General features: G+C 27.2%; 1 protein-coding gene across 1 annotated transcript in view; it reads right to left on the reverse strand.

Annotated features, from left to right (window-relative positions):
* LOC129962354 (titin-like) overlaps positions 1-22522 on the reverse strand; it is a 308547-nt gene that overhangs the window by 206851 nt on the left and 79174 nt on the right. The window contains 10 exon segments of the mRNA XM_056076101.1: positions 9749-10936; positions 11788-11946; positions 14835-15034; positions 16646-16846; positions 17491-17803; positions 18127-18193; positions 20294-20336; positions 20522-20705; positions 20812-21081; positions 21992-22184. Coding sequence (XP_055932076.1) covers positions 9749-10936; positions 11788-11946; positions 14835-15034; positions 16646-16846; positions 17491-17803; positions 18127-18193; positions 20294-20336; positions 20522-20705; positions 20812-21081; positions 21992-22184 — 2818 coding nt within the window.

Here is a 22522-nt window from a genome sequence, read left to right on the forward strand (position 1 = left end):
CAAAAAATTCGCCAAAAAGTTACTATCTTAGACGGCTTCAAGAAATAGGAACAAAGAACTTTTAGGGTTGCAGTCATCAAAAAATTCGACCTTGACAACAGGACATTATATTTAAGAGGATCATAATTATTAAATATAATGATTAATAAATTTTCATTATATTTAAAGGATTGGTGTAGATTTTTCAAAACTGCGATATCAGGAATACAACCCCTGATTCATAATGCATTTTAGATATTTAGACAGACAAAAAAAAAAAAAAAAAAAAGTATAGTCACATGAAGTAAATGCCATCGAATGGCAGTTCTGAAGTCTGAGAATTCTAACAACTTTCTTCCTTTCCTTTCAGCTTCATGGTACTTCAGTACGAAAGTGTTATGCTTATTTATTAAGGTATAAAAAAAGCAGAATTTATCACTGGCGGCGATATTAATATTATTTATTATTTAGAAATCAAATCACACGTCCCACTGTGCAAGCGTACCGAGTTTTGTTACATTTCGTTTCACTTCATTCATTTGACGGACACTCTGTACATCAGAAAACATTTCACACTAACGGTTTCTCTCTCTCTCTTTCATAATATCAAACATGATACTCATAAAAATTCATATTCTTGAAATAAAAATAGAATTGATTCTGTTTTTAATTCTTTGTTTAAATAGAATAAATAAAAATTCCGTTTCACTTACTGTTTATTTATGCATTACTGTCTGTCATCATTTTGATAATAAAAAGATAAAATTTCCAATGTGACAATTTAAGACAAGACACTTTGAGGATAGAAAGTAATAGTTTGATATTAAAAAAATCCACGATCTTACTTTTTTGATTAAAAAAATAGGACCCGGTATAAGAAATTCACGAAGAAACGAAATAAAATGTGCAAATACAAATTCTCAGATTAATATGAGATATGATGACACCAGGTAATTTCAATGCGCAGTTTTAAAGCATTCAATTAATAATTGTTAAACAAAATTAAATTTAAATTAATTATCAAGAACTCTTTTTCTGATTCTATTTATTATACCAGTTTAATTGGGACAGTTCTCTCTTCAAAGAATGAATTCCAGAACAACACTAATGCTTGAGTGGAAAGAGATTAATTAAGATGATTAAATTGTTATGATGATTAAAATGATTTAAATTTCATTTCCTAGCAGAACTTGCGTGTCTTTGTTCTTGACATGATGAATGTAAGCGAAATCAAAACCGCATTAATCTAAAATAAAACTATGAAAACGAAGTAAAATAAAAGATAATATTGGATTTTGTGAGATTATTTTCATTTATTTGCGTTTAGCAAACTACAGATGATAAAATGTTAAAAAAAAAAAAAAAAACTAAATGAAGATGCACTAAAAATAAAAAGTGCTATAAAAATAATATTCATGATTCTCGGTTTTCTAATTTGACATTTTGTGAAATCAATAAAAAAATAAAACGTCGGCGAAAAAAAAATTTGAATTTATTTTAAAAACAATTCATTAAATATAAATCAATAATTATATTTTGATTATTCTTGCTTTAAATTACAGAAAAACTTTTCAAAATTGACCTCAAAATTGTTAAAAATATAATGTTGCATGCGAGAATTTTAGCATAATTTTTTTTTCGGGAAAAGTGACTCATTAAAATGTTCTTAAAATCTACTAAATTATGTCATAGATCCAAATTTTCAACAATAAATTTTAAATTCGGGCTTCGAAATGCATTGACTTACAATTGCAACTATCTATGTGACAAATTTCATGGCTATAAATGTTACAGAATTGTCTAGGTACTTAGACACATATACAAGTACTTCCTTTCATAAGTATAATTAAATCGTTTATTGATTTCAAGGTGACCTGGGGATGAAAAAAAAAAAAGGCGTATAGATTCTAGAAAAAAGTTATTCAAAATGATTATATTATATGTACAATAACCTGAAACAAGAACCATAATAGTTCAAGAACCAAATGTTGAGAAATGGTGTTAAGTACACAAAATGCAGTACTGAGCCAGCGGGAGTGGTCTTCCCAAAACTTTCTCGCATACTCTCTAATAAAGATTCATCTCAGACAACGCTTTGCAACAATAGTTATGAAATATTAACTTTTGGCGGGAATTTAGCATTTTTACTGAATATATCGAGTGATCCTTGGCGAATTATTTGGCGATTAATCCCTAGTATGCAATTAATAGTATCCAAAAACCGAATTTGGGTTTCAGATGCGTTCTTCCCAACCGATTGATACAAAAGTTTGCTCAAAACTATACTTTTAGTCACGAAATATCATACCAAATTCGATATATTAAATCGTTACATTTTTGAAATATCGCATTTATATGCTTCGGAAAGCAAAGAATGACAAGCGATCCATCTTTTCTTGAATATGGCTCAATTTTTTATAAGTATCTTCATGAGAGTATACCGATTTTTATCTATCTCGCTCCCTTCGTTTTGTTGCTATCGTGTTAACTAATATTTAAACAATCGGACAGGCAGGGCTTCCTCAAAAAGGATTTTGCTGAAAATCTGACAGAAATCTATAAATTTGGCGCACAGAACTCTTTGCCGAATTTCATCTGTCGCTCATAGCGCTTTTGAGTTATCTTTGTGACAGACAGACATTTTTCAAAAATATGTTGTGTTTTTTTAACTCGGGGTGATCTAAAACGTGGAAATTCGTCGAAATCCCGAGTTCAAGGGTTGTTTTTTTTTAATCGATTACAATACTTTCTCTATACTTCATACACAGGAAAGTTAAATATGTATATTGTTTTATAGTAAATGCACAGCAATGTATTTTTAATAGCCATCCTTACATTTCTAATTATTTTTTTCTTTTTCATTTGAAGCGAAAACAAAGCAAAGAACAAAAATAGCTGGTATCTTTGCTTCATCTAGCAAAAGGAATCTCAAAGATAATGCATTTTCTAAGTAATGAAGACCAGGTTTGATGCAAAAAGTAAAAAAAATCTTTGATCAAATAAAATCCTTCTTTAATATTTAAATGTGATGCAGATTATTAGAATTATAGAAAATTACTTATAAATATAAAATAAAAAATGATAAAAGACAATTATTTGATTAACAGGCTAAGGGATCCTCTGTCAAAACAAACAGGTAAAAAATAAATCAGAAGGATCTGTTTTTGACCTTCTCCTATAATTAATGCAATATTCCACATTTTGTAGGTTAAATGATAAACAAATCAAATGGAGAATCCCCCCCCTTTTCCGATTGGAATCAAAATTTGATTGCTTCTATAATTTTTGTGACAAAACCGTGTTCCAAATTTCAATTATTTAACACGTTATTATGTTTATGAATTATAATGTCTATATACTTACGAATAAATAGACCAACAGACAGTCAACTCTCGGATGAATATAGTCCAAAATTTGATACAGATATATAAATATGTTGATAAAACCATATAATAAATTTAGACCTTCCTATTCTTAGTTTCTCATCCAAAATTTAACAGAAATTTAAGATCACGTAGCAAACCACATTCATCAAAGTGTTTGCGTCTTTGAGATACGGTACATAGAAAGGCAAGCAGATCAACATAATTCTTAAAAAAATTAATTAATTAAAAAATGTCTTTTTTTAATTCAGTGCTTAAAAATATCTAACGGTCTACTCCCCAAATGTGCTTATTCTACAAAATCTCGAGACCGGATTTCCTGATAATTGCGTTATTTTCCCTCTGCATACTTCATCTACAGGAATTTTTTTTTAAGTAACAATAATAAATTTTTAAACTTCATTTTCCAATTAGATGTAGGTATGCTTTGGCTAATAATGACAGCCAAAGCATCCCTACATCTAATTATGCCTACGAATTGAACAAAAAATAAGAGACATTCTAGAACTTACAGGGATGAAATAGAAGCGACTAGTCCAATCGGCTACAGACAGTATGACAGATCCTGCCTATACCTATAGAAATCTTAAATTAAATAATAGATTTAACAGTCATTTACATAACGTACCTTATGTAAACCTTTTATTTTTCCGTTCTCAAAATGATGTAAATAGCAAAGCAGTATCACGATCTTAAATTTTGTAAAACAGACAACGATTTAAATCCTTTTCACGGGGCATTCTCTATACATAAAAAAAAAAAAAAAAAAAAAAAAAAAAAAACCTTTAACTACTTTATGATTATAAATATTTAAAGTGAGATAAATTCAAATGTAAATTTTATTACATTAAACTAAATTCTAGTAAAACTATTTCCATTTAAATATACAGGCAATTCCATCAGCAATTTGGCTGAATCCTAGAATTGGTTGCGCTTTCCGCTTAAAACTTTACTGTACTTAGAAATGAACTGCATCATACAAATAACACCTCTTATCACTATGTTAACTAATCCTCTCTAATATTTTTGAAGCATTGCAATCCCAGATTTCATAGAAATTCATTATTCATTATTGCGTCACGATGGCTTTAAATACGATGAAATTAAGAAAAGAAAAATAAATATGTTCCGCATTTGAGAGCCATTTCGGAAGGCTAAATTATCTTCAATAACTCCATAATTTTATTTCATGAAATTTGAATAACGTTTGAAATGTGAGTAACGTTTCTAGCAGCGTTTACAAGACTTTCTTTTTAACAAGTATGTCAAGTAACGGTTTAACGGAGTCTTAACGTAAAAATATTTTCTCACTGGCTTTCCGCCCAACTATTAAACGCAGTTGGCTCAAGCCATGCTAAAATCTCGAATATAATTAAGAGATCAAAGCGGATATAATTCATCCTAACTCATACATATCCACAACGAAATTTTCAAGTTTGCTGTAACGAAAAACAAGATAATTTGCTCAAGTAAAAGCCAAAATTTTTAATCTTAGACTAAGCTCCAAAAAAAGTATGAAGAACTGCAATACATTGAGTATTTGTATAAGCTTGCATTTAGGCTGGAACTAATTGCGAAATTCTCGAGCATATTTGGAAATATCATTTTTGCTCAATATTCAATTCAGATGAATCTAATACATTGAACTCAAAAACTTAGAAGGTATAATTCCACATGTGCCCTACAGGTTTATAAAAACATTCTTTAGTTTGGAAAAACATAATAAGAAAAGGAGGGAGTAGAAATGATAAAATTAACGTGACATTTGGCATTGCTTCTCTGCTATCACCTTTCCTACTGTTTTGTTCGCAACGATCCTGTCATAAACCTCACGAGAATGAATGCCAGTAATTTTGGATCTCGTTGATTTATCTTCTTTCTTGAGAGTAAATAACTTCTCACGCCGATTAGTACTTCAAATTATAAAAATAATCTCACTTTAGAATTTTGCTCTTAACTGTAAAATTCAAGAACCTTAGTTACACTGAAATTTTGCTTTAAAATCGGAATAACACCGACTTGATTATTTAAATGGATTACCGATTTTGATTAGCACCATTTATATATAAGCTTGCTTTTTTTTTTTTTTTTTTTAAATATGAGAAAGAAAATTTCTGCTCCAAAGTTAACATTAATTTCTAATACTTTCCAAAATATATACAATTTTATTCAACTTCGATTAATTAGCAAGTATTATTAGAAATTTTTTATTAAATTTAAGGTACGAATTCTTTTATAGTCTTTCTTATATATCATTATAGTAAATAAACAGCAAAACTTTATTGCGATCTAAGTGTTGCCTAATTTTTCACATAAAATTAAACAAATTCATCAACATATATAACAGTGTATATATATATAAAGTGCAGTTTTCATTTGTGAAAGTTGTTGAAGTTGTTTTCTGCATTACAGCGATATATAAAACATGATCTATGAAATTTTTTCCAGCTTTCATATAATTTTATTTGTGAATCAATCTCGTGATGATGTGCGACGAAATGTTACCATTTTGTATGTAAAACTATTAGATGTTTAAAAGCTGTTATATCATAAATAGTTATTTTCAAACTGCAACAGGAATATTTCGAAGCGTCAGTAAAAAATGTAACTCTGTTTCGTATTCACAACAGAAATTATTTCTAATTGAAATTAAATTTATTTTGAAATTAAATGGCATTAAATCCTTTTTACAAAAAAACAAAGTAATATTTTTAAAGGAAGTTTAAAAAGGAAAACTAATTCATTCTCATATGATATTTAAGAGATGACAGACATCATAATAAAACAAAATCTTAATTATTAATATTTTAAATCTCTAAAAGCAAATGTATTCTATTATAAAATAAGTTACAAATAGCAAAACAACGGTATATGCACTAAGATCGTATTTCATACGGAACATGATAACATCAAAATTTTGCGCCTAAGTGTAAAAGGAAAAAGAAGACACTTTCAAATAAGTTAATAAATATAGTAAAAAACAGCTATATTTAAAGAACTATTTATAATATAATACTGAAATTGTTTCCAATTAGTACAGAATTATTATCGAACCTTGTTACATTCTAATGTCCTCATTCCTATTTTTATTAGATTTAAGAGAAGTAATTTTGTGAACAGATGTCTGAAAATCTATTTGCCAATTTAATATCGTTTTAATCCATCAAAAACAGTAGTACGAGTTCATTAATACTTTCTCAACTTTAAAATTAAAGAATTTATCTTGACAAATGTGAAAAAATTTAAGAAAAAAATTATAAAATGTAATAGAAAAAAAAATGAGTTTTAAATTTTCGTTATATAACTTCTGTAAGCTAAACGATTAAAAATCCAATGAACGAAAAAAATTTCATGCATTATGCCCTGTGAGCACTGCTCTAACGAAACTTCAAAGCAAGTCATTCCAGCACACACATCCTGAAAATAGCAGTTGCAAACACATTCAAAGGGTTTTTAACTGTCAAAAGAATTTTACTTAATTACTTTAAAACAGAATTAAAATGAAACAAATGAGATTAATGAATTTAAAATATGACAAAAAAATATCTCTCCCACTTTCTAAATAACAATTAAATACAGGATATAATTTGTAGACGCTTTTGAGTTCAATCACAAACTTATAAGTAAATAAATAAAAATATTCGTTATTTTTGAGCCTCTATTATCGAGTTTTAATTTAAAAGTTGACTTTTTCTTTCTTTCTTTTTATTCCAACGATAGCAAAAACTTTCTTAAAGTTGAGGCAGCGATAGGAAAGACGGATGTGCTCAGAAATATAAAGGTGGTTAACAGAACCTCTAGGGGCGATGGTACACGTAAATATAAACAACTTTTGCAGTAAAACACAAGGTTATTAAAGCAAAGGTCGGCTACTACAGGGAACTCAATGCATTGAGTATACAACTTATATATCATATAAAATATACAATTTTAATGGAATATAAATTCTCGATAATACAACATAATTGTACAAATAACAGCAGACGAAATATGAGTCGCTTCGATCAGCAAATCGTTTGAATACTTACTTTATATTACGCCAATGGTATTTTATTGATACGGTTTTCTAATTGTCATTGTATCTGTCATGCTGCGTATGCCCTTTTATTTTGCTGTTCTAGAAATTTTGATACTGTTCATTCCATCAAATCTCTGCTGTACTCATCTCTTTTCCTCAATTCCCTAACACACAGTCTTGAAGTGGCTACCTTATGAATTTGCAAGCCTGCAAAAATTATTTATCTTGATGTGTATAACACCCCCCTAGAAAATCTGTTGTTAAAATTCTGACACACTTTCCAATAAATCCATATTTCCTAGAAATTTTATTATTCCTGATTACTAAAGAGTTTTACTTTCAGCTTAAGGATTTTCCAATATTGTTAATGTGCACATTTTCACTAATGTAATTTGTAAACCATCTAAAAACTGCATTTAAAAACATTTTTTTAAAAACTTGATATGCAGAGTGCATTACAATATAACTCTCAATCATTTAGATACATAAAATATAATTTGAATGATGATTTAACTTGTCTTTAATAAATGATTTTAAAATTTCCAAAATTATCAGTGGAGTCGGATAATTTCAAACTATAAAATATTGAGACTCGTGAAAAATTTAGAGGCAAATTATATGATTAGACAACTTTTTTCCAGAAATGTATTTGAAAATGAGAAGAAGAAATTAGTAATGAAATATTTTAAGCCACCTATTTCTTAAACAGTAATCTCAAAGCAAAGAAAGAAGAAAGGTATTACATAAACAATATTAGAATAACAGAAGTTCAGGTAGTTTCAGAAGTCTAGATCAGTGATTCCCAACCAAATATAAAATAAAAATAGCAGATTTTTCAGAATGAATACAATAATCATGATAGAAGCACAGAAAACCATTTTTAGTTGAGCAATTAATCTATCACCCATATCTTACATGCACCAAAAAAAAATTGGAAATATTATCTACAAAAATTAATAATTATACAGGAGTATGATTTAAAAAGTAAAAATGTTATGATATATTTTAAATAAAATATAATCTAAAATAAAAACCTACATACATTGAAAAGAATTAATTACTATTGAATTAGAGCTTAACAATATTTTAAAACTTATGTTAGAGTAAAGTTATCTTTAAGATCTAAGTGTAAAATAATCCTAAAAAGCTCAGTTTCTTACAAATGTTTATAAGAACATCTTAAAATTAAGCATATTGCACTTTTTTAAAAAATAATGATTTAATATATAAATTCATAAAAGAATACCATTTTTATTTGTTGCATCTCATTTCAAGTCTTTTAATTTAGATATCAGATTACAGTATGCTTATATTAGTGTTAAAACCATTATTAAAATCAAAAATAAAACATTAATAAGCAAATTAAAAAAAAACATGCAAAACATTAATTTTGAAACAGAAGATAAATTCCCATGCTCATTACTTATGTTAAATTTTATCAAGAGGAAAAACAAAAAATGCTCAGTTGATACTTACATATTTTATTCCCATTATTTGGCAAAAATTTATGACAACATTTTCCGACATGCATTTTTTTTTTTTTTTTTTTTTGTGAACAAACAATATTATACAGGAAAGTGTTAAAATTTGCAATAAAAACATGCTACTGAATATTGACATGAGAGAGAAAAAAAATAGAAAGTTATTATTTTTTTTTTTCATTTACTTCAGATATTTTATTGAATTATTTTTTTATATTCAGATATTGACACATAACATGCATTTAAAATCAACAGGGCTTAATTTAACCTTAGAAAAATAAGAAAATATTACTTATCAGTTTTTAATATTTCTTAATTATATTTTAGAAATGGAACATTGTAATAATAAACAATGAATTAATGCAAAATTAATGTATTAATTAAAATATTTTTTTTCAATTTAAAAAAGAGAAACAATAGTTTAAATACAAGATTAATACTATTTTTAAATCAAAATTACTAAGAAAGAACTATGAAAATTATTATAATAGTAAAATCATTTATGAATTAAATAAGACCCATTTCAAAAATTTTAAAAGTTCCTAAATATAGCTTTTTTTTTTTTTCCAAATTTTTCGAAGTTTTTTTAAGAAACAAACAATTAACAAGAGCATTAATTACTGTAAATAAAATTAAATATACTTTCACAAATAGACTTAGAGCTAATAAATGTAATTTTTAAATGTAAGAATTAAATTCTTCTTTAACTATTTTTTATAATGTGCTTGAATACACAACTAATAAACTACAACCAGAAATGAAGCAGGATCTGACTTTTATTTCATAATCCCTCAAAAAAACTGTAGTCAAATTAAGAACAATGAAAACAAACAAATCCAAAAATTATAAGGTTGGCAACCACTGGTCTAGAAGTGCAACAAATTCTAAATATCAGTGTATATCTTCCGTAATGATTCAGCTCCCCTCACCTTAGAAAAATGTGGTGGCTTCACCTCAGCACCAACCACTGGCTCTTCTTCAATCACAACTTCTTTCTTGTGTGTAACTTTGGGTCCATCCTGAATTTCTTTTTTGATAATTGGCTTGGGTACAACCTTAGGAGAATCAACTGGATGTTGAACAATTTCTGATGAACGTTCCACGACCATTTCATACTTTTTAGTAATAGATATTTCTTCTGTAGAATAAGAAGTCCTTGTTGTAGTGGATGATTCAGTAGAGTAAACTGTTGGAGTTGATGTCTGGCAAGAAGCAGTGGAAGTACTTTTCAGATCTGTAATAGTTCCTTTGTCTCCTGTAACATAAGATGGTATTTTGGATGGAATTTTACTCTCCAATTTATTAGACTGGAATTTATCAGAAATGTTAGTTGAAGATGTCATCTTTTGTTCAGAACTTTGAAATTCTGATCTAATCTTAGGTTGCCATACTGGAGAAGGTATGGATTGTTCTTTTTCAGATTTTATTTTCGGCTGCCACACAGGAGTTGGTATAGATTTTTCTGTTTCTGATTTGAAAGGAGTTATGGGTTTCGGAACAAATTTAGGAACTGTTTGGACAGCTGATACTGCCTTTGTTTCAGATATGACAGTACTCTGACTGCTAACAGTTGCAAAAGATTCAGAAGATTTCAATTCCTTATCAAAACCATTTTGCAAAACTGGAGACTTAAAAACTGGCTTAACCTTGGATTCTTTGGTCTTGTCTTGCTCAGTAGTATCAGGTTTAGAAAACTTCATAATCGATTGTTTAACAAAGCTTTCAGACATAGCTGAAATCATTGGCCCTGTACTAGTCAAAGTTTCAACCCTACTCATTTCAGAAAAAGATGGAAAATCAGAAGACGGTCTGTTTGTTTCAGTAATTTGCGTAATTATTTCTTCTGGTATGACTTCTTGAATCTCTGAAGGTGGCACAGGAATGGGTTCCTGAATTTCTGTGATTGCTGGAGTTATTGGCTCAGGTTTAGGCTGTGTCCATACTTTAACAGATGCAGCAGACATTGGAGGAGGTGATGGTGTTTTTGGTGGTGCAGGCTCTATTGCTTTGACTTCAGATACAGGTTGGTAAGGTTCAAGAGCAATTGGTTTGCCAGAAGAAATTTTGGTAAACATCTAAAATATACAGAATTGTTAAAAAAAATATTTGATAGAGATAATATAACATCAATCTTTTTTCCTATTTTTATTATTAAAACTTAATTCAGTTCAGTTTTCAAAAGATGTTAATGTTGAAACTAATGTAAGATTTTAAACAGAATTTTTGTTTAGCATAACAAAATTAATTTTAATTTTTCAAAAAAATCATTGAATTTAACATAGAATATTTAATTCATTAATAAAAATACTTTAAGTAGTTATTTATTATTATTATATTGCAATATAACCTATTCACATAGATAATTCCTTAAATAATTTCCATACTTAGCCACTTGGGATGTTAAAAGATTTAATTAATCACCATTTTTGAATAAATTATAAATAAAAACAAACATGCTGATTTAACAAGGGAGATGTTGATTTTAAAGCAAACATTTTAACTAAAAAAATTGCAATACACTTAAATAAGTTAACATTCCCAAAGATGTGGTGAAGCAATATCTATAAAAACATCGTTTTCTTTTCCAAAGTGATAAAACTAAAATATTTTGTACACAGATATTAAAAATATAGATTTATATGTTTAAGAAATATATGAAATAATGGATTAGTTAGATTACAACAGCTTCAAACAATATTCAATAAAGAATAAAAATTCATAATAATTTCAAACAATAAACACTTGTCTTTTCAATAAAAAAAGCTTTTATAAATAAATGGAAAGAAATGCAAAAAATTTAGTTCGAAATAAGAAATGAGAAGAAAATTTGTAAATCATGATATTTGGTAACATCTTTTTAATCAATACTTGCAGCATCCATTTTATAAATCTTATACAAAAATAGAAATAGTAAGCATTCACTTACTTGTGTACTTTGTTGATGGCTTGAAAACTCTTGGTAAGTTATTTTCTTCTCTACTTCTGGACTGCGATCTTCCTCAACAACAAGATCAGCTATACATCTAGCTTCACCAGCCAAATTACTTGCAACAACCATGAAAGTACCTGAATCATCTGGGAACACCTAAAATATGGATGAAAAGTTTACTTTCAGTTTCATTGAAATATGATGATAGTTTTAATAGTATATTCTGTAAAATACATGACACCAAAAATTCAAATTTCAATATTATACATACAGAAAATTTATGCAAACCTCTACATTAAGACACAAAATATCTTCTTTTAACAGTGCATTTTAAAAACATAGACATTTTTGTAAATTTGATCAAGTAAGAATAATTACCAATATGATATCCTAAATATTTTATTGTTTGTAAACTAAAAAGCAATTTAAATATATAAAATTTGTTAAAATATAACTAAGCCATTGGATAATTTAAAAAGTGCAATCTAATGATTGCTTAAAGCAAGACAGTGTAAAATATCCAAAAGTTGCTTCCCAAAAGCATATAATATGTATAATTTGTGAAATATCTGAAAAATTTTATATAAATTAAGTTTTTAAGAAGAATGAGAAAATACAATGAAGCAAGTGAGTGATTGTGATATTAAAATTAGAAAAAAATATTATATTATATATATATTTGTAAAATGTTTCCTATCCTCTAAAACTTATTCTAAATAAATAAAATTATGTAATATTATATAATTTATATTAATTATTAAATGAGTTTGATTTAAAAATATACAGCAATTTTTTTCTAACCTATACATAATAGAAAAAAAAATGTATAACATTTCAATTGAACCAGAACAGGAATCCAGAAATGAACTAAATAATTCCCAGATATTTTATATTATTATAAAAATTAAATTAGAAAAATGGTTTATTAAATAGTTAACTAAATATTGATTTATTCAGGCAAGGTACATATATTTAAAAGTAGAAAATAGGACATTTCTTTTCTTTTCTTTGCTGTTGAATATTTCCCATCATTCAATTTAAGAAATGCTATAAAGAGTGTCAAAAATTGTCATGAAATCTTCCAAAAATAAAATGATTTATTTTCAAATAGTTAGAAGATTTTTTGCATTTAATTTCTTTTCATTTGATATTGATTGAACTATATAATAGGGGAGCAGTGTAAATATATTTGGACATACAAACATTAACCCGTTTCCGCCCAGCGTCATATTTATAGGACAGTTCATTTTCACCATTATAAATAAAGCTATTCTAAGTTTCGTCTATTCTTTTTCTGCCTCCTGAAGAGTAAGGGTTTCACCCTACTTAAACCGATTTGGACCAGATGGAAGCAATTTCCGCCAGCTGCAGACACGTAAAATTTGCCATTTTCATGATTTTTTTTTTTTTGCTGAATTTCAATGTAATTGTACGAAAAGGTTTTAAAGGAAAATTTAAATATTTTTTCAGAATTTATATTTCAGATATTCTATTATCAGATATAACGTTTTAAAATTATTTTTACTTTTATTAGTTTTAATTACAAATTTAAACTACTGTCCTAAAAATAGGATGCTGGGCGGATTCGTTCAATTTTCTGATATGTAGTTTATTTCATAGGTGCTCAAGATGTCGCGGAATTTTTTTTTTAAACTGCCAAGGAAGTTGTAGAATATCTATTTTCGGAGGAATTAGAGTCCGAAATGATTGCTTTACCACCTGAAGTAGATGAATTAACAGATGAAGAAGGTTTTGATGACACTGAAACTCGGGTATGAGATGTGGGCATTATGTGGGAACAATGGTTACTGCTATAATTTTGATTTGTATTGCGGCAAGGAAGTTGCCGGTGCTGCTTCTACCGTGGTTCTTTCAAAAGAGTCCTTGGGAACTCGAGTTGTAAAAAAAATTCTTCAGCCAGTTACTGATACCAAGAGTCATATAGTTTATTTTGATATTTTTTTTTAATTCCTAAAATGTGTTAGTTGACCTAAGAAAGAGTGGATTTCGAGCAACAGGTACAATAAGAAGTGACAGAATACAGCATTGTCCCCTTGAAATTGACTCTACTTTCAAAAAGACTAGCCGTGGTTCACATGATTTCTACTTTGATGTGAAAAATAAAATTACTGTGGTAAAATGGAATGATAACAAATGCGCTACACTTGCGACAAATTTTGACATAATTGAGCCACTAACATCTGTTTCAAGGCGTGTTAAAAGGAAAAGCTGAAAAAAAATAAAATCGAACAGCCATGTCTCGTAAATAATTATAACAAAAACCTGAGTGGTGTTGATTCTCATAATTGGCTTTTAGAGAAACATACCATAAAGATCCGTGGGAAAAAAAAGATATTGGCCAATTTTTACCCGAATTGTAGACATGGCTGTTGTAAATACCTGCGTTATTTACAACATGGTAAATGCATAGAAAAAGAGTATCAAAGAAATAAGGAGACATATTCCACTAGCCTATCTAAAAAAAGGCAACACAGGACAAAAACAAATCGGTAAACCAAGTTATACAATTTTATCTCAAGTGAAAGAAATAGACACTGTTAGACGTGATGGAGTTGGCCATATAATAGGTAAAAGAGAAAAACAAAGACAAATGCAAAATTGTTCGGGAAAACCTCTTACATTTTGAATGAAATGTAATGTACCAAATGTTTTCCTATGTACCAAATGTTTTCCAAATTACCATAAATAATGTGAATATGTTTAAACTTAATAAAAAATGTCAAATTTATTTGTGTTTCATTTTATTTTGCATTAAATATTAAAGTTTAATTGTTTGGGAACAGAAACGTAATCAAGTAACTAAAAACAAAGGAGAAGTACTAAGAGTTCAAAAACTTCCATATTCGCCCAGCATCCTATTTATAGGACAGTAATTATCTCGGATCCTAAATTAATGGTGTGGAGTTTAATTGCATATTATATTTAAGTGTTTAGAACATAATTTTAAAAGTTTTTAACAAAATTTAAATTTTAAATTAAGTTGGGCGTTAATGGGTTAAATAAGGAAAAATAAAGTAATTTACCTCTGGAATCACTAATGAGTGCTCATTACCATTTGATGATATTCGAAAATCAGGAGAATTTTGCAAGAGGTTCCCATTGCGATACCATTTGACATCAGGGTTAGGTACTCCAGTAACAGTAACTTCCAATACAAGCCTGCTACCAGATTTTACCATAGCAGCCTGGAACTTCTTTTTGAATTTTGGAGCTTCACGATATGCTTTAATTAAAAGATAAATCTTTTATAGCCATATATTAAAATGATACAGCTGAATTACACCTTACACAGACAAATAAAAATCTCCATCCAAAATTAATATGAACTACAATAAGTTGTAAAGATTGTGGTCTTATTAGAATCATGGACAGGATTATAAAATGGATGTTCCTCATATTTATTACTACAAAAATCTGAATCTCTTCAAGCTTAAGGTATTTTATTAAAAAAGTACATTTTTAAAATTTACATTAAGAAACTAATGGAACTTTTAAAAAAATGGGAAAGGGAAGAATAAATACTTTGTTTTTTTGAATTTCAAATAATATATGCAACTGATCACAAATTTTGAGCAATTAACTTATAAAATAAATAAGAACTGTTTGCAGAAATTTAAGATACCTGTACAGTTAACTACTACACATGATATAATTCATTAATTTCCTTGCAATATCTCACAATAATATCTGATATTTTATCTTTTTCTTTATCAAATGATAATTAAAGTTATCTAAAAAGACAAAAACCATTAGAAACATATAATCAAAAATATTATTTGCATATAAAATGCCTTTCTGAGAAAGTAAGAGAAAGGGAGTGAAAGACATGAAAAACATTTTATGTAATAAATACACCTTACCAATTTAATATAAATGAAAATGGTTTTAAACATGCCTTTAATTATATACATGATGTCTAAAATGATTTTTTTTTTTTTTTTAACTTTACATTTTGGTCTCTCAGATTACTAAGAAAACCCCTGCATTGGAATCGTAAAGCTAGTATTAAGGCATATAAAAACATTTTTTAATGTTTTGTCTTTGATTTTTCTTTTCTCTATAAAATGCATTAGTGTGTTTAGAGCGTTAATACAGTCATGTTTAATATCACTTAAAAGTTTACTTTTATTGTCTGTGATTCATGATACTGTATCATGTCATATTTGAACATAACTTAAATATTATTCATCATGATCCGAGGACCAAAACACAAAACTTCCACACAATATTTTAGGATGCATATGTATATTTTTATTTGCAGTCAAGCTATAGCAATAAACTGTCAATCTACTGAGTATTCATCAACAGTTTTAAATATCATAATGAAATGTTTCTCACTCATTCTAGTAGTCATTTATAATTCTGTAACATTTGGCTGCAGTTAAAAAATATCTTAAAATACATATAAATTATTTTATAGGAGTGCAGTAAAATCAGTTTTATATAAGCCAATTTCAACATATCTATCCTATTCACTTTACACAATAATTCAGCAAAAATAAATAAAGCGGAAAATAATGAAAAATTATAATTATCATGTATTTGGCTGTTTTAAAGCATTGTTGATAGAATATGTACCGTTAATAAATTTCTTTTCTATTATTATTATTTCATACAAAGGTAATGAAAAAATTCACATAGCAGATACGGCCAAATCTATAAATATTAATACAAAAAATTTTACAATTTCATATTAGCAGGGAAATTAACAGAATTTATATTTTTAAATATTGCAAAGTTGTCTTTCATTAACAGAAGTTGAAATGCAAATCTTGCTGCATAAATTTAGTTTTACAAATCAAATTGATCTTGTATTTCAAAACTAGATACTTACGTTTTACTCTCACATCTGCAATACTAGTGGCTTTTCCTCCAGTATTGGAAGCTACACACGAATAGCGACCACTGTCTGCTTCTGCACTTTTCAAAATAAAAAGAGATGTATTTCTACCACCAGAACATGTTATTTGCAGACCAGGTTTATTCTTCAACTCTTTATCATCCTTAAACCATTGGATGGTAGGTTCAGGAACTCCTAAAAGTTTTTAATCTTTTTAAGTAAGAATTTATCAATTTTTAAAAATGTTCTAAAAATGTATAAAAGAATAACTTTCAATCATACTTATATTATTTGATCGATCATCACAGAAATTATATAATTTAATTAAAAATTTTATAAAAATTTTAATTTTTAAATTTTTTAAAAAAATTCCTTCTGCTTCTTTTAATGCAATAAAGATTTTCTGAATACAACTAATAATTCATTTTGAATTCAAAAGAAGAGTCAGTTTTTAACTAAAGTATTCCTGCAAAAAGTTCATAAAAATAATGTCCTTTTTAGTTATTATTTTATTACCGAAATAAAAAATTTATCCGAATAAATATTAAGAATAAATAAAAGAATAAAAAAAAACATTAACTTGAAAGTCAATCCAACTGATATATTCTTAACTTGCTAATATTAACACTCAGAAATACAAAATATATCTTTTATATATCTAAGAAACATATAAAGAAGGGATGGTTCAATCATAATATTATCTCTTTTTCTTTTTTAATTTATTAAGCTGGAAATAATAATAAAATTCTAAATTCCAACAGTTAAAATGCTAAACATTACTCCAAACAAATATAATTTAATATGATTAAAACAACTAAACTTCTACAAAAGAAAAATACCTTCATATATAGCTTCTAATAATAACTTTTCTCCTTCAGTAACAACTGCAGTGGATACTGGTTTGATGAATTTAGGTGGTACTATATTTTCTGATAGAGGCTGTTCTACAGGAAGTGGTGGAATAACAGGAACCTGCATTATAGGAAACTGGACAGTAGGTTGTTTGGGAGTTTCAATCACAAGCGGTTGTGGTTGAGCTGACTTTGCAACTGAATACTGATTGAAGGTTGATTCTTCCCTTTTGACTAATTGTTGACTTTGCAAGGAAGAGAAGGAGGGGAATTCTGGTGGCTGATAATCCACATCACTTACCTAAATAGAGAAATGATGGATCAGAAAAAAATAAATGATAATTAAGAAAAAATTGAATAGTATACACAAGTTGTAAAAAATATATAAAAAAAAAACTGTAATAATTTGGCAACTTTAAATAGAAATAAATATTTTTCAAAACTGCCTATTTCTTATTTTCTGGAAGCAATCAAACCATACAATTTATTTATTACTTGACTAGGAATGTACCTTCTTATTCTGCACATTCTGAGAAATGTACATTTTCATTCTATAAACATTTCTATTTTTCATTTTTATTTTATTTGAGTCAGAGAAATAGATAAAGCCAAATAATCTCTTACCTCAGACATAGAACTTAATGTACTTGTTTGTACAATAGCTTTTCTGGTCATTATCATAGATTGTGCCCTATAAAGAATCAAAGTCAAGAATTTTTAACAAATGTAAGGAAGAAAAAACTCGCACAACAAAAACTTTCTAAAAATTTTCAATTTTTCAGACATGACATAAGCTTGAAACAAAAAAAGTTAAGCTACATGAAATGATATATTGTGCAAAGCATACTGAGAAGTAAAATATGAATAATTGCACAATAAAATGAATAAATTTGTACAAAAAATGCTTCAACTGCTAAAAAATATGCAGTATTATTACAAAAAGGAAATTAATTTAACTAATGGATTCTAGAAAAGCTGAAATCTGCATTTCCACTGAAATGTGTCATGTCTGTTTTTTTATGAGCATTTTAAAGGATTTCAAAGCTTTAAAATAAATTTAGAGTCTTTAAATTATATCTAAAACATTAACTGCTAACATGTTTTTGTATTATTTAATAATTTTTTTCTGTTACGTTTTGACTGTAAATGCGACAAGTACAAAATTTTTTAAGCACTACAGTGATCTTTAAATACTTTTAAACAATTTTAAATATAGGAAATAAAGACAGCATCATGGACACATACAAATGCCTTACAATCAACCTAATCTTAAATTATAATAGATGGTTTTTCGACAATCTACATAATTTTCCTTCAATTCTCAAATTTGAAAAAAAAAAAAATGTTATTTGTGAAGAAGTTGTAAATTTCTTTTTTGAATTTAATAATGACACATTTTTAAAATCAGAGAAGGGAAACTAGAAATATAAATATACCATATTTATAAATCAAAGACACTGCAAAATTTAGTTAATTCTGTATGCAATTAACAAAATGTATTTGTCAATTGTGGCAAGAAGTGACAATGTTTTTTTTAAAAAAAAACATATTAACAATTAAGAACATCAGTGCTTTTTAATATAAGAGAAATCTTATTATGGATTGCTAAAGTAATTTTTTCTGATGTATAATTATTTTGATTTGTTGTAAAGATGTATACAGTTCTAATTGATATTCAAATTTTGAAAATCATATCAAAAGCTTGGCAAAAATAATAATAATAACAGAAATATATTTTTTAAATTGCTTCACAAGCTAGAAATGAATACAGAGTCAACATTTGTTTCTCAAAGATTGGAATACAAATACTTAAAAACTTCTATTCAATGCAAGATATTGAATATTTCTGACTTAAGTGAAATTGGAAAATTCTTAACTAAATTAACTAAGAGATTATTTATCTTATAATATTTTTAGTAAGGTAGTAAGATTATTTTGAAGTAATAAAATTATGCAGAGTTAAAATCTTCAATTTTCATGTTACCATTGCAATACCCAAGTCTTTAAAAATAAAAACAGACAAAATGAATTTTTCAAACATATCAAGCCTTTTAGTATTAAGATAACCCATTATACTACCAGCACCGTCAATAATCTTATTTACATTTTAAATCTTATTTATTAATCTTATTTACATTTTTGTACATCTTCTGCAATTAAGCAAACTGTCCTTTATAAACTGAATTTTTAACACAGTAATTGTCATTAACATCTGAATCATGGATGTAATGCCACTTACTTTTTAATGAGAATTGTAGTAGAAATAAATAGCATCTGCTATATATTGCTCCTAGTTACCATAAGTGATTTTGCAAGTATACACTGCACCTAAGGATGGGGTCATTTTTTCCCCCTCCTTCATCACATTTTTTTTTAAAAAGTGACATGTATGTACTAATGTTTTGTCTCCATAGCACTCTCTAAGATTGTGCTTCAAGTAACTTTAACCCCATTTATTGCTACACCTCATATCTAATTAGATTATTTCTTCCCAACTATAGTTAAGAGCTTCTTACTTCTATTGCCAAATAACAGAAGACCCAAATTACTGGATGAATCATAGAAGCAAATGTATAAATGTGCATGTTGTAGTTTACAGAGCACTATATTTGTAAAACATGCAATTAAAAGAGCTTTAACACAATACTAAATATTTTTGTCCTCAGATTTTTTTTCTATATTTTTTTTTAACTCTTAATTAAGATAAAAATGTATCTTAACAACAAAATTCTCACTAAGGCCTCCAAAATAATATTGACTATCTAAGCAAATTCATAAATTTGTAACTTACTTATATTCTTCACAACTAGGTTCCATTTTACTTAAAGAATAATCTGAAATAAAAGAAAATTACATCAATTTATTAAAATACTTATTTAATTAAATTCACTTCTTTATAAAATTCTTCAACTGTTTCTGATAAAGCAATGCTGATATTTTATAAGCAAAGGTAGAAACTTTGAGAACAAAAAAAAAAAAAAAAAAATCTAAAAGAATGGTTTGAAGTTATATAATCTACCTTCGACTGACAGCAAAGCAGATGAAGTAGCAATTCCAGCATTATTCTCAGCAATTGCTGAATATCGCCCAGAATTATTACTCTGGATATTATGAATTAACAACCAGTATTTCTTGTTGCCATCACTGCCAATTTCATGGTACTGATCTTTTGGAACAGGTTTACCTTGATAATTCCATCTAACCTGAAAAATAAAACATTTTAATCTCCTTTATTTTCTATTTACATAAAAGGGGATGATTAATATAAGAATATTCATTTAAATGCTAATATTATCATTATTCACTTACTGAAGGTTTAGGTGAACCATCAACAGTAACTTCAAATCGAGCTGTATTTCCAGGCAATAAAGTCTGATTAGCTACATGTTGTAAGAAAGATGGTGGCACTTCTTGTGGCATCTGCCCAAATTTAATAGGTGCTGTAGAAGATACAGAAATTGAGCAAATACTCTGTGCATCACCACCCTTGTTCTGAGCTTTCACTGAATATGTGCCACGATCTGAAGGCTTTACACTTGGAATTGTTAATCTTGAAACACCTGTTGTGTCAGTAAATATCTAGAGGCAAACAAGATGCATGAATTCAAATTTCAAGCCATATTTTAAAATAAAAGCTTTTACTGGAATTAAAACATCAGGTCTTTTTGATTCTATAAAAGATACTTAAAATTTAATTTCTTAAGATTGATTTGCACAATAACCAAAAAAAAACTAATTATTCATTTATATTAACACAAGTGAATTTCTAGAGCCAGTAATAATATTTCAAATTTATAATACTTTATTATTATATTAATCATTATTATAAAAAGCTACATAGAAATGGGCTTTTGAAATGCCTCCCCTCTTTTTTTGCTTTTTCTAAATGACCTTTTTTCACTTTTTGGTTAATTTACAGTGTCATTTATATTAATTGCATGTTATAAAATAATTTTATAGAAATTATGTACAATGTGTAACAGATTAATGGCATTACAATAAAGATCAACCATAATTAACATAAATAATGATATAATAAGTTTGAAGACAGCAACAAATCAATAAACACAAGCAGGTTCAAATTGTGAATCTATAGTTAATTAAAACTTCACTAAAATAAGGAATTAATATAAAATAAATTGGATTATTTGGAAAAATACTGTGTATATATCATTGAGATTAAATTTGATTATCTTAAAATTTCAAATTCAGCATTATCAAGTAATATAATTTAAAAGTCAACTTGCAGAGTTGTTTCAGTCGTTATTTGTCACAGTAATGAGATTGTTTTTATGTGTTTATGTATTTTTTTTCTCTTATCATTGTTTTAATAAAATAATTATTTGTTTATCTTTTCACTGTCCTTTTTCTTACATTTTTATCCCGTATACATAATAAATTCCATATTTGCACATCATATTTAAAATCAGCATCAATATATTGCTAAGATCGCATAAGAGAAGATTCTTTCACTATCATTTATACTTACTTGACATTCAGGAGTGCTGAATAATTGCTGCCCATCTTTGAACCAAGATATATTAGGACTGGGCTCTCCTACAGCTTGACACTCAAGTACCAGCTCTTGGCCTTCAATGAGAGCCATACTTTCTAGAAGCTTCAAAAACCTGGGTGACTCAAATTTTTCAACACTCAATATGATATCCTTTTGCATAAATTCACTATAAAATCAATAATACATATTTGAAAACAATATTTTTAGTAACAAATTAAACAATAATGTAATATAATGTGTTTGCTAACATAAAATTTTTCAGGCATATAAATAATGATTGCAAGAGTAAAAAATAGTGAAATGCAGTTTAAACATTTCAAATTTTTTTTAAAAAATTATTCTATTTTAAATTAATGTTTAAAAATAAAGCAGTATATTTAGGTGATTATACTTTTCTTTTTACCAATTTAAATGGGGAGTGATAATTTTTTGAATATATAGATCTTAAAATCAATCTATTGGAATTATAAGTATGAATCAATCCTGTTTCAAATAAAGAAAAGC

The sequence above is a fragment of the Argiope bruennichi genome, chromosome 2, assembly GCF_947563725.1.
Source record: "Argiope bruennichi chromosome 2, qqArgBrue1.1, whole genome shotgun sequence".
Classification (NCBI taxonomy): Eukaryota; Metazoa; Arthropoda; class Arachnida; order Araneae; family Araneidae; genus Argiope; species Argiope bruennichi.